The 13806-nt window shown below is 40.1% G+C and overlaps 1 protein-coding gene across 2 annotated transcripts in view; it reads right to left on the reverse strand.

Moving 5' to 3' along the window:
• LOC126187387 (acetyl-coenzyme A synthetase) overlaps positions 1 to 11629 on the reverse strand; it is a 44077-nt gene extending 32448 nt beyond the window's left edge. For both annotated transcript variants that reach the window (XM_049928439.1, XM_049928438.1), the window contains exon 1: positions 11260 to 11629. In XM_049928439.1, the coding sequence (XP_049784396.1) occupies positions 11260 to 11567 (308 nt within the window). In that variant the 5' untranslated portion in view covers positions 11568 to 11629. The remainder of the gene's footprint in view (positions 1 to 11259) is intronic.
• Positions 11630 to 13806: the final 2177 nt, after the last annotated feature.

A 13806-nucleotide genomic window follows, 5' to 3' on the forward strand; every position in this document is an offset into this window, starting at 1 on the left:
TGGCTCAGGTCAGTGCCAGCAGGTGGAGTATGTAATTCGGAGCTTCCTGATCACTATAAGGAAACAATATGCATTATGTTTTGTGCGTTCCTGGTTTTGGTCGGTTAATGTGGAAAATAAATTCGTGCCGTTCCTTTCACAGGTTCTCTTTTAAAACTGACTGCGAGGAACAAAGCAGAACGTCACATTTTCATAATTTCTATTAGTTTTTAAAACTTTTCTCCCAGACTAATCACATCATACATAGCCTGCGTAATGCAGTGTGCTTTGAATAATAAAACAGTTTAGTTTTTCCATGATTATTCAGAAAATATATATACATTACACATCACATATTGTACTGGGTAGCTAAAGTACAACTACTCGGACAGGTACAACATAGGCTGTAAATATAGTATGGCACCGAAAGTTTGTAGATATTTTAATGCGTTAATACGGAGCCGACTTTCACCAGGAAAAAGGTTCCGCTTTTGACCACCAGGTTCAAATCTGGTGCTGTGAATGCAAGAAGTGTTTCCATATGTAATGGATTAGGAACGGAATTTGGACAGAAGAGGTCAAACATGTGAGAAAGGCATAATGTCGATTTTATTATTAACTGTTGCTTCTACACTGTTAACATGAGCACCGAAGAAATTGACGAGATGTCTTACAGTGTTAGGTTTGCACCTGATGGCCAAAATTAAACATTTTTTCAGTCTGAATCTGTTCTGAATCAACGCATTATCATAGCTACCAAGTTCGCTGCTATACGATAATTATAACCCACACTGGACCTCTGTGAGTGTGTAACTATAACCACACAGTACTATTTCAAATAGCTTATCACCACAGAAGTAGGTCATCATACTGTAAACTCTTGATGGTATAGTGTTCTATATTTTTAATTTTTAAATTATTCATACACACTGTACGGGCAGAATATGGGGATTTATTTAAAAATATGAAGCTAATGTTAAACATGGTGAATCTATGATTGACGAGTAGCGTATCAACTTCTCATTTCTCTTGCAGATGTACTGACTTTCTTAGTTTAACGTGTTTTGTATTTACTAGTGACCGAGTAACTTTAAACTAGGTATTGGCGTAATGTAAAGTTCCTCCAACAAATGTGTATAAGGTTCTTGTAGTGCAAGTCACCACCATACATCAAACTGCCATTCTCTGACCTTTAAACCTTTTGCGCCACTGGACTTTCACCATAATAGAATTCCAATGGCCATATTGAAAGGGAGCAGGCAAAGTGTGGAAGTTTGTCCTCAGAAGGTCATAATTTATGAAGCAACATGAACTAGCTGACAATGTTAGCCTCAAGCGAAAGGGATGCTATACTTGACAATATCTCCACAGCGGTTAGCACTGGAAGAGGAAAGTTATAAGACAGAACCCACTCAGTAGTTTGCCTGCCCATGTAGTCAAGTCTACGCCACTTTTAAAAACGCGCCAACTGAAATGACGGAAGGAACGTCAGTACATTTACAGCGGTCGCCTCGATTGCGTCAAAGCTGCTGCAGCGTGGGAGTCTACGTAGAGGGTTCAGCGGCAGTAGCCATTGTCTGCTTGTTTGCGGCGGCGTCAAATTAGCTTCCAACCGCCGGGAGGAGGTTCCCAGATGACCGAGCAACGCGTCGACTACCGGCATTCGACGCCTTGTTAGCCCCACCGTGACGCAACCGCTGTTGTTATGATATTCAAGTTCACTTACGATGCACGCAGTACGCCCTCTAGAAAAAAAATTCCTCAGCGCGAACAGTTGGGCTGCCTAGAAAACTTCACCTGGCTTCAGCTTAAATTGGTCCACATATCTACCGATACGACATGAAACAAAGGCCATTATTAACTGATACGTTTAGTCAGAGGAGTTTTGCGGCATCCTGAGGATGAATATAGCACAACAGGGCTATAATTCGAAATCAAATTTACTGGAAACTGCAAGAAGGCAAAATATTTATCAGAAATTTTAGGTATAAATTATAACCTCAAAAAATAATTACAACATGCTTTGGAGAGATCCTCAATGTGGTATACCACTGAAATATTTTCGCAATATACGCGTATAAAATATATGAAAAACATCAAATATGACATGTTAACTTCAAAGGTGGCAGTCCCTTCTAATGGGTGGTAGGAAAAAGGAAATGGCGTCACAGAACTAAAGCGTTTTCAACTTTTGTGGTATGGCGTTCTTCCCTGTATCTCTTATAATCGTTAAACTTATCTGGTAATTCCAGTGAGTACAGGTACAGTACTCGCCACGTTCTTTCAGAGACAGATAGCTCATTTATATGGATTCGGTATCTTTCTAATAGCAAATGCCGCATTGCAGCACTTTTCTCTAAGCACAGTGGTATCATGGTACATCTCTCTGAACAATGTTTTATCTATCACACCCTTGGAAGTTAAAATCTAACCTACTTCATTCACATAACACACTGAAGAGCTAAAGAAATTGGTACACCTGCCTAATATCGTGAACTGCACCTGCGAACACGCAGAAGTGCCACAACATGACACATCATAGACACTATTAATGTGAAGTAGTGCTCGAGGAAAGAGACACCATGAATCCTGCAAGGCTGACAAATTCGCAAGAGAACGAGGGGGTGACGATCTCTCTTGAACAGCACGTTGCAAGGCATCCAAGATACGCTCAATAATGTTCATATCTGGGGAGTTTGATGGCCAGCGGAGGTGTTTAAACTCCGAAGAGTGCTCCTGGAGCCACTCTGTAGAAATTCTGGACGTGTTGAGTGTCTCATTGCCCTGCTGGAATTGGCAAAGTCCGTTGGAATGCACAATAGACATGAATGGATGCAGGTGATAAGACAAGATGCTTACGTACATGTCATCCGTCATATCAAGGGTCCCATATCACTCCGACTGCATACCTCCCACGCCATTACAGAGCTTCCACCAGCTTTAACAGTCCCCTACTGACATGCAAGGTCCATTGACTCATGAGGTTGTCTTCATACCCGTACACGTCCATCCGCTCGATACAATTTGAAACGAAACTCGTCCGACCAGGCAACATGTTTCCAGTCAACAGTCCAATGTCGGTGTTGACGGGCCCAGGCGAGGCGTAAAGTTTTGTGCTGTGCTCCGCAAGCCCATATCGATGATGTTCCGTCGAATGGTTCGCACTCTGACATGATGGCTCAGCTCTTAAATCTGCAGCAATTTGCTGAAGGGCTGCACTTCTGTCTAACGATTCTATTCAGTCGTCATTGGTCCCCTTTTGCAGGATCTTTTTCCAGCTGCAGCGATGTCAGAGATTTGATGTTTTATCGAACCCCTGATATTCACAGTACACTCGTGAAATGGTCTTACGATAAAATCACCACTTCATCGCTACCTCGGCGATGCTGTGTCTCATTGCTCGTGCACCGTCTGTAACACCACGTTGATAACCTGCGATTGTAGCAGCAGTAACCGATCTAACAACTGCTCCGGACACTTGTCTTACATAGGCGCTGCCGACCGCAGCGCCGTATTCTGCCTGTCTACATATCTCTGTATTTGAATACGCATGCCTACAACAGCTTCTTTGGCGACCTCTGACGACGTTGTGCCTCTGAACACCTGCAACGACTGTCAGACTCCTGCCTACAGGGCAGTACTGGGAGCCGTCTATGACCGTGGGACATGAACACAGTATGTCGCCAACCCTCCAACCTTTATTGCCAGTAAATTAATTCTGATGGTGACGCTGCTGCTCTATTCAACCACCTCATCTGGTCTGTCCACACGCACGTGAATTATGGTAGAATGATGGGTAAATGTTGGAGCCGGGAGCACTTTCCTTTGATAGAAAGAAAGCTATTCGACGCACATTTGCTCTTAGAACCAATACTCTTTGCAAAATACATTTCACTGGAAACAAAACGACTGTCCCAGTGAGGATGGGGACAATACAGACTTTGAAGCCGATATCGACATCTTAATGCTGAATAACCAGTATTTTTCGGCATTTATTTGCTCTTTAACATTTTTATCAATAACAGGGTAAAAAAGTAAATCAGTTTTCCGTATCAACAGTGTTACCAGTATTTTTCCCCATAAAACTTCAAGCGCCTTTAATGTTCATTCGTAAAATTCCCGATGTTCTGAAATTTTGACATTTTACAGAAAACGGGATCAGTGCTATTTTAATAACAACGCAAACACATGTTTGTACGTATCTTTAAACATATTATGCAAAAATCTGGCAGAGTCAAAATTATTCAATCTTCGACGTATTCCTTTATTTCTGGAAATAATATCAAATAAAATACCCTAAGGCTTACTTGAGAAACCGTTTGTTTTGAGATGTTTTAGCAGTCTGGCTAAACTGGAGATGAAAAACTCGGTATATATACGAAAACCGGTTATTTCAAAGATAATCGCCATCTTTAGTTCCATGTCTCTACAATATTTAACACCCCATATGCACACCAAGATCGGATGAGCAATCACGGCACTAGACCGAATATTCAGTTTTACAAAACTAGGAGCAGGGACTATTCACTGGACTATCTGCACGCAGAAAAAGCTGTTAAAATGCTCAATGAAATGAGGCGGTTTAAAGGTAGTAAATTCATAAATCTATAGAATTGTCTGAAAGGAAACGCTTTCTGTACTGTTTATGAATTTTTAGTTAATGACGTAAGTGAGATAACCACTACCTGGTCCAATTTTTAGGTTGCCTATCTAATGGCTTTCAGGGCAACAAAAAAAAATTGTTTTCATTATTTCATACAATTACTGACCGAATTTAAAAATTTGAAGTGTTGTAATCTAATCATTACAGCTATCAGTCTTTCGTTATAGATTGAACACAAGACCATTTAAGTTTGAAACTTTACAGTATGTGCCTTGAGGCACAGCAACTCTCAGACACAAATTATCCAGATTATTTTCATTCAGTATTTTAGAGAGAATTTAGCAACTTCCAATAAGCTTGACAATTTCAAACTTATTCGAAACTTTGTCTCGCTGACACCCCACACAAAATAATGAAAGGAACAGTTCATCGCTTATTACATTTTCGCTAGTCGGGCAGTACAGAAACTAAGCATCAGGCATGTCGTTTTAACTTTTACTACTATTCGCAACATATTTGCAAACAATGTCTACTCATACAACTGAATGTACCTGCAAAATTGTATCATTGTATGCCGGCCGCGGTGGTCTAGCGGTTCTAGGCGCTCACTCCGGAACCGCGGGACTGCTACGGTCGCAGGTTCGAATCCTGCCTCGGGCATGGATGTGTGTGATGTCCTTAGGTTAGTTAGGTTTAAGTAGTTCTAAGTTCTAGGGGACTGATGACCTCAGATGTTAAGTCCCATAGTGCTCAGAGCCATTTGAACCATTTTTTTTAATCATTGTATGACAATCCAGGAGATGACATCATGAATATTTTTTTTGTTTTGTTTTTTACATTTTAACTTATTCGGTGAATTTGGAATCAAGTTGTGCTCCAAGAACTTTCAAGTACACGGTATTGTGTCTCAAACAAGTTACCCCCATTTAATATTTTTAAAATTACTTTCTTTAAACAGTTTCTGTACTCAACAGTAAATATGAAGCACATCTTTTATATTATTAATATGATTATGGAAGTCACATTTTATTGAATTATCTGAAGTTATCTACGATATACAATGAGTTATCAAACAAACCTAGCAAATATTCATAAAATTTTCATATTCTCGTAACAGCAGTTTGAAACCAAACGTTAAAAATCCTAAGTAGAGAAACATCTCTGAACGACTGAAAAAATGCTGTTAACAAAAGATGGTCCTCGAACTAGAGAATTGGGGAAAAAATATTTAGCCACCTTATTTCATTTAATGACACTATATTTATTGCATTATTTTCATGCCTTCTATTTTTTTCTGAAAAGAATTGCGGACTAATGACAGGCATTTAGTTGACTGCTGCCACGTGTATGTTGTGATGGGGATCCGTGCATCAGAGTGTTAAAAAATTTACAGTGACCGCTGAAGTCACAGTATTTCACGTCATGGTCGGCAATGTTAAATATGCATTTGAGTAGAGTCGCTGACAGTCATTGCTAGACAGCGAGAACTCTTTCACTAATATAAATCTTGTACTCAAATTCCAGGAGGGAGCAGGTGTCCCTCTTGCCGCCGCCTAACCCCCGCCCCCCAACCACCCCCGCGGTTACCTCGGACTGTAACTTAATTTATCGAATCTACCATTATTTTACTGAAGTCTAAGTATATAACTGCACATTGGGCAATACAAACTATTTCAATAGGGATAATACATTCACGTAATTGTGGATGGTGCCTTGTGCAGATTTTAAACACATTAAATACGTAAATATGCAGGTAGGATCTATCTATTGAGCACCCAAAGAAAGGACCAAAGAAGAGCAACGAGTTTCTTTACAGGTCCACGTAAGAAGCGCGAGGGCGTCAGGAAGATAATGGTCCAAATCCATTTTCAGATGTTAGAAGAGGCGCTGTACCTCACGGTGTGGTTTTACCCTTAAAATTCCTAGGCTAGTCACCCGAAATGTTACTTCCTCCTACGCAAAATATGGTCAAGGTAAAATTCGAGTTCGCCCGGACGCTTACCACCGTTCTTTTTTCCCCGCACACATTCATCGAAATCTGCATTTATTAATGACTGCTTACTATCAAACAGTTGAGACAACGCCCGACTGTGTTTCCAAACCCCACATACTATCGAGTCTATTCAATGTGCCAACAAAAGCTGTCTCTGTGAGAAGTACGATGGGAGTTTTTTTAATTTAACTCAACGTTAAAGACATTGAAGCTCTCTTAGCATAGCAATGTTAAAGGCATGAACTGGGTTTAATACTGGTTTTTAGCTTTTATTTCCGATACATCGGAAATCTGAAGACCGAAATACAGCCAGTGGACGCTAATTCATAAGTAATACTTGCTTCATTGTTGTGTTAGGATCCAGCCTGTATCCAATACTTCTCTGAAGAACAAAGTGCAGGATTTTTTACAATTCTAACAGTTGCTATACGCTTCATTTTTTATATATCTGTCGTCTTTATTAGATTGTGTGCGCCACTACCATTTGCAGTCCGTATTCTCATTTGACACGAGTTTCTTAAACTTACAGGAGTATCTTATGCAAGAAACAAATTAATAACGGTTACATGAACATTGTTTTATTTTGCGTCACCGTGATTTGTCCCATGCAGATATAAATCACGTTCCAGGTTTCAGCCATCATTTTAGTAACTGTGGGGATAAAACAGCACTGAATCCGAGTCGCTGTACTTCTGCCGGTGGCTAAGAGACCGTAATGCAGCTAACAGCCTGTCCTCGCAGCTTACAACCTCATGAATTTTCTTCAAGAACGGCTTGATGGTCAGCTCTTAAACGCACATTTCATCCATTCTTAGGTAAGTACGAAAAGCGCCCAGCTCATTAAGTAAGGGCGTGGGTAATTTTCCTTCTTTGCGTTAACCGCTTCCTTTCCAACAGCTTCCCCTGCTTTTTTAGCCTTGTTACCTCTAAAACGGCCAAAGGAAACCTCAATTTTCTTTCTGTGTAAAACCAAAGAGGATCTCGTAATACAGTCTCAATGACGTCAAGACATAACAGGGCAGCGCTGCAATCGCCGAGTAGTCGGTTGGGACGCGAGTAGGTTGCCACGAAATTGGATGGTCCGTCAGTCGGACGATAAATCGGTTCGTATGGAGTGGCCTATAGTATAGGCGAGAGCGATATGAAGTAATGCTTTTTCGTTGGTATTCAGCAGAATTTTCCCAACGCTGACTTTTCAGTATCTTAAGAAGGGCGTAATTACAGATCGTTTAATCAAAATATTGGCATTCAAATACGTACTTAGCATATGTTAATGAAACATTTCGGTATCAAAGTAATCTACCTAAAATACTGAGTTGCTATTTAACAGCTTTAAGATACAATAAGCTGTCTCGTCACTGTCAAATTTCGATTTTAGATGTCGACATATCCTCAAATTCAAGTTACATAAACAGCAATTTCAGAAATTTGTCTTTTCTGATAAATTTCCGCGGACGCCCGTGCCTATAGTAAAAGCTCAGTTGCATCTTTATGTACCGTACTCTTAGGCTGCCTACTGCTTTTCACCACAAGTATAGTTCGTCAAATGGAAGACTACACGCGGGCGCGCGTGTTTTAGTGCTACATGATGCATCACAAGATACAGTATGCGGGCTGGAAAGATCGGAAGGACTAAATCGGTGTCATAGTGAAGGAACCTTGGCGCCAGTCTCTTCCCTCAAATGCGAGATAGCGCACTTTGTAAACTTTACGCTGAATGCTTGGGCGAGCAGACAAAGCAACCTTGCAAGAACATGAGGTCTGTTTACCTTGCTATCGCGTGTCGCGACACGGGAGGTATTACGTTCGTGGACACTCGGGCTGCCATGATCTTTCATTCAGTAACTTTTGGGACAAATCTCAAGGCATTTTGTTCATATGAAAATGCTTTCTTTATATTTATAGAAGCTGACGAACTGCTGCTTAACTTTCATCCTGGAACATCATGAGGATCAGTCTCTACAACTGCCTTCAAATAACATATCAAAAACTATCTACGAAAACTATTAATTTGGTTTAATAAGTACACGACCACGTTCTAAATATACGGTTTTAATCAGGTTTCACATTTCGCGTCCAAACATTTTTGCGTTTGCATAGACTTTCTCGGCGTACTAATACATTGTGTGGGTGTGCGTAATATTTTACTGGCAGTTTTTAGTTTATAGTACCAAACAAGATTGTTACATCATGACGAATCACCTTATTCAGACCGCCACTTCAGCGTTACAAGCCACGTTATTAGGTTTTTCCTATTCCAGATGTGTCTCGATTAACATTTTCGTACTAGAACAAACAAATTCAGAAGCTCTGGATTTAGTGTGATGTCTACTGAAAGTATGGGACAGTACAATCTGAAGACGCAAGATTTTTGATGAATAGAGTAATAGCATATATGTAATGATAGGTTTTATTGCCTTATGTGTATTGCAGCTTTTGTCAAAACATGTACTGTTAAGATACATCAAACTATTCAAATGTATATAATATGCTCACAGTATTTGCCAATTTTTGTTTTGACCGCAATATGTAGGCTAAATATTACGATATTAAATATTAATTCTAATATTTAATGGGACGAAACAGAGCCAGGGACCATTTTTAAGACCAGTTTGTTTATTATACTTAGATCAAAATAACTTGGTGACTGACGTTTCACGAGTCGTGTGGTATGGACCAGAGCCTACTGTGGTGTCTGTATGATAGGTACATGTACAAGAGTGGCTGGTTACACGTTAACACCACCGGTCTCTTCTCTTTCCCAACTCCCTGCCAATGCAATCTGTCCTTTCATTGGAGCTCTAAAAACGCAGTATAGAATTTTACCCATGGTTCAAAACTTACGACTCTGCAGCAGGCAAGAACACCGCTTACAGCTGAACACAACGAAATCACTTCAATTACTGAGCCAATTTAGGACTACCACACTTATGGCTGTAGTAAAAATTGTCTACCGTCTTATTGGTCGTGTATCATGTGAAAATAACCACGTTGCATTTCAGATACAGGAAAAAAAATACTATTTTTGAAGATGACATGGCGCTTTTAATAAAATTCAGTTCGACTAGCAAGCAGTGAATGACTTTTTGTAAGTCTACACGAAGTTTTTCCTCGGTGAGCTGTCGACTAAGGTTTTTCGAACAACCTATATTATTCCTGTTTTGGCTCAAAAGACAATGCTGCCACTAACTTTTCCGTCAAAGTAACTTAATAACTCTCTAAATAGAAAAACAAGTATCGTAAACAAAAATGTATACGGCAGTGCGGTCTGTAGCTAGTAGTAGCAGGTTCTATATTTCGAAATTATTTTCATAAACCCATCCGCTACATTAAGACCTAATGGGCACTTCCTGTACACTATTCACTCTTCATAGGCTCTAATCATTGTAAGTCTTCTACACAGGAGTTAGCGAGACTCCTTAAAACGTATTAATGAAAATATTTCAGAAATTAAAATTTAAGAACTAAATTACTACGAAGCACCAGTACAATAGTTTCAGGCATGTTGTTCAAAGTTGACAAATTACAAAACTGGAATGAGAGTGAAAGGAAACACTTTTCCCAGCGCTACTTTCCTTGTACTGACAAGGCCAGTTCTCCAATGTAGGTTTTTCGGCAGGCCTTCATAGTATACATTTCCTATCATCTGAGGACTTCACGTTAAGATACATTAAATGTTAAAACACTTGGATTTAGCCGATACCAACAGAGAAAGGTTAGAAAACGATAGACTAACAATACGCTTTATCTATTGGTACAGAAATGCAAGTAGGTAGTTAATACTTCTAAAAATCCTCGTCTAAAAAAAAACATTTAAGCAGCTCGATTCAAAAGTTTAATTAAATGGCAGGTGTATATGCTATACGTCATAAGCTCCTATCAGTTCTTACAATATCTGTGGAAAATAGAACCAACTTAAATTCCGTGGAAACATTATCCAAGACGTAGAAAAGCAGACCACGATTCTTCGAAAATGATCTGCTCGACGTGTTAATGAGTCGCTAAAATGAATACGATACAACTGGCGTTCGACTGAGATCTGTCGATTTGGTTGTGGTAACGGACTGACCTGTATCTTAGTCCGAGGTTTATGTTAGATTGAAAGGTGCTGAAACGAATGTTGACGCCAATTAAAGAATGTGGTATCAGATTGACCTGTAGCAGAGCCTAATGTTTATGATTACGCCATATTTAATTGGTCGATTTTAGCTCAACGCTAATCGTAGCGTACTCCTTTTAGTTGCTATTGGTTCAGATTTGGTGTTGTGGTAGCACTGATGCGTCCTGATGTGAGATGGGAACTCAGTTCTACTAACAATACACAGGAACTGTAATTACGATCAATAAATACAACCTAAAGAAACCACAGGAAATACGTGTATGTTTCACACTACATAAAAACAGCCGTAACTTGCTTTGCAATCACTTGGTGCTCTGTTGCTGGTAAAAGAAATTAAAGCAACAACCAATAACACGGCACCGCGCTATTCAAATATCACTTTTGCGGTAGCAAAAATTATCGACGATGTTTTTAATTCAAACATTTCAATTTCTCATTGAACAAGCATTATTTAATATATTATGTGTTCTGTTTAGAAAACAAATCCTAACACTTTATTTACTACGAGTGTAAAGCGCAAAAGCTTAGAAAGGAAAGCAAGGAAAAGTAGACTTCTTGACTTACCAGTAAAACGCTATTTTGTCGCCAAGTCCATTCCGTACATTTCGATCGAGCAAATTGTAGCTTATGTTTGTCGTTGCACCTTCCATCCATTTTATAGAAATTGGTCCTTTGGTGATGTCAAAATTGTATGAGTGAAACTTTGAAGTCACAGGAGTTTCCCAATGGAATTGTTTAGCCATATCACCCCAAAACTCCTCAGGTTCGTCAATAGAACGTCTGTACATGTCCTGATATTGCTTCATGGATCCTATGTAGGACCGCCGCGACAAAGCGGGGTCCGGATGGTACACGGCCTCGCTATCACTCATTTCGGCAACTTAGGCAGACCTCGCTCACACCACACTGCAACGGCCACTGTGAACGAATGCGGCGCGCTGACCTGCCTTATATCGCAGCACGAGCGCTCCTACGCGTGGTTGTCGCGGTCGCCGCTAGGTACCGCCTGCGTTTCACATAGCGAGCTGCCTGCCGCGCGGGTTCCCCTTCCACTTTGTTTCCTTACTTTCCCTATTGTGCTGCAGCAAATCGTGGTCCAGGCGCTTGTTTCCTCTACAAAACTGTGTGCGCGTTCTCTCCTACCTAGAAAAAAAAAACAACGTCAGACAATTGCATAGCAGTAACGAACGTGAGCAATTGAAACGTGATATACATTACAATGATATTCCAGTTTCTCAAATTTACTATAATTGTGTTAATTTTTTAGAAAGAAGAGCATTAAATATTTCAGTTCTAGCAACCATAATGACAATTAAATGCCTGGAGATACTTTCGGGCGAAAAAAACGATGTGTTAACTCCTCTTCACACGTAATCAATGAAAAAAAATCGGAAATTTGAGCCGGCCGAGGTGGCCGAGCGGTTCTAGGCGCTACAGTCCGGAACCGCGCGACCGCTATGGTCGCAGGTTCTAATCCTACCTCGGGCATGGATGTGTGTGATGTCCTTAGGTTAGTTAGGTTTAAGTAGTTCTAAGTTCTAGGGGACTGGTGACCTTAGCAGTTAAGTCCCATAGTGCTCAGAGCCATTTGAACCGGAAATTTGAAATATTAATATGTCACACGTCATGGTACTTCTTAAATTGAAGACCACACCTCAAGGCCTCAAAACAAGTTACAAATATAATTATAGGCAGAAAAAGTGAGGTTCCAAGTTAGAAACTATTTGAAAAGTACAAATTAAATGAGGAAGTCCACCACAGCGTAACGTAAGTAACGCCAGAGCGGTATCTGGTTATCCCGAATAGGAGTAGAGCGATGGTTTATGCTGATAATTTTGAGGGGTAGAGGTGAACTTTATGAGCTCCATGGGAGATGAATGTAATAACTGCAAAAACTGCTCTCAGGCTTTCAAGGATCAGGCAAAATCGGTCAGGGAAAGCCGAATGCGAGCAACAAATAATCGACCTCATGGAAGCATCGCCTTTGGACCGGAATACAGAGTTAGAAGGTAAATATGCCCTAGACCCTTACGCCAGATTCACACATGCAACTAAAGTGTCGCCAAAAATCATGTTTTCTATAGTGGCACTATCAGCTACCGTTCACACGGGACGCAACAAATCCGACGTACCGTTACTTGCACCGTTTTCAATATGGCGTCAACGGAAATCGTGGCCGAATATTAATGTCATAGTGCACGTTATGGCATTAGAGCTGTGACAGAAATTAAATAATAAGGAAAACAAAATGAAAATGTTGGATTCCAAAATATACCGGGTGATCAAAAAGTCAGTATAAATTTGAAAACTTAATAAACCACGGAATAATGTAGATGGAGAGGTAAAAACTGACACAACGGCTTGGAATGACATAGGGTTTTATTAGAACAAAAAAAAAAAAAAACACAAAGTATTGATAGACGCGTGAAAGATCTCTTGCACACGTCGTTTGGTGATGATCGAGTGCTTAGCCGCTAGTTTCGTCATGCTTGGCCTCCCAAAGTCCCCAGACCTCAGTCCGTGCGATTATTGGCTTTGGGGTTACCTAAGTCGCAAGTGTATCATGATCGACCGACATCTCTAGGGATGCTAAAAGACAACATCCGACGCCAATGCCTCACCATGACTCCGGACATGCTTTACAGTACTGTTCACATTATTCCTCGAGTACGGCTATTGTTGAGGAATGATGGTGGACATAGTGAGCATTTCCTGTAAAGAACATCATCTTTGCTTTGTCTTAGTTTGTTATGCTAATTATTTTATTCTGATCAGATGAAGCGCCATCTGTCGGACATTTTTTGAACTTTTGTATTTTTTTTTTGTTTTGTTCTAATAAAACCCCATGTGTGTCAATTTGTACCTCTCCATCTACACTATTCCGTGATTTATTCAGTTTTCAAATTTATACTAACTTTTTTGATCACCCAGTATATCACGCAGGAATAAAATAGGGACTACAAAAACATTTCTGAAAGAAATAACACAATAAGTCGAAGACGCTGTCTGCTATGGCAAACCATGTATGGGATGTAAATAACATTTCAGAAGTTTATTGCGTTCGTTGATATAGGTATTTCTAATGCGGTACCTACCTCTAATTTTTGTTAC

Source organism: Schistocerca cancellata, chromosome 5, assembly GCF_023864275.1.
Source record: "Schistocerca cancellata isolate TAMUIC-IGC-003103 chromosome 5, iqSchCanc2.1, whole genome shotgun sequence".
Classification (NCBI taxonomy): domain Eukaryota; kingdom Metazoa; phylum Arthropoda; class Insecta; order Orthoptera; family Acrididae; genus Schistocerca; species Schistocerca cancellata.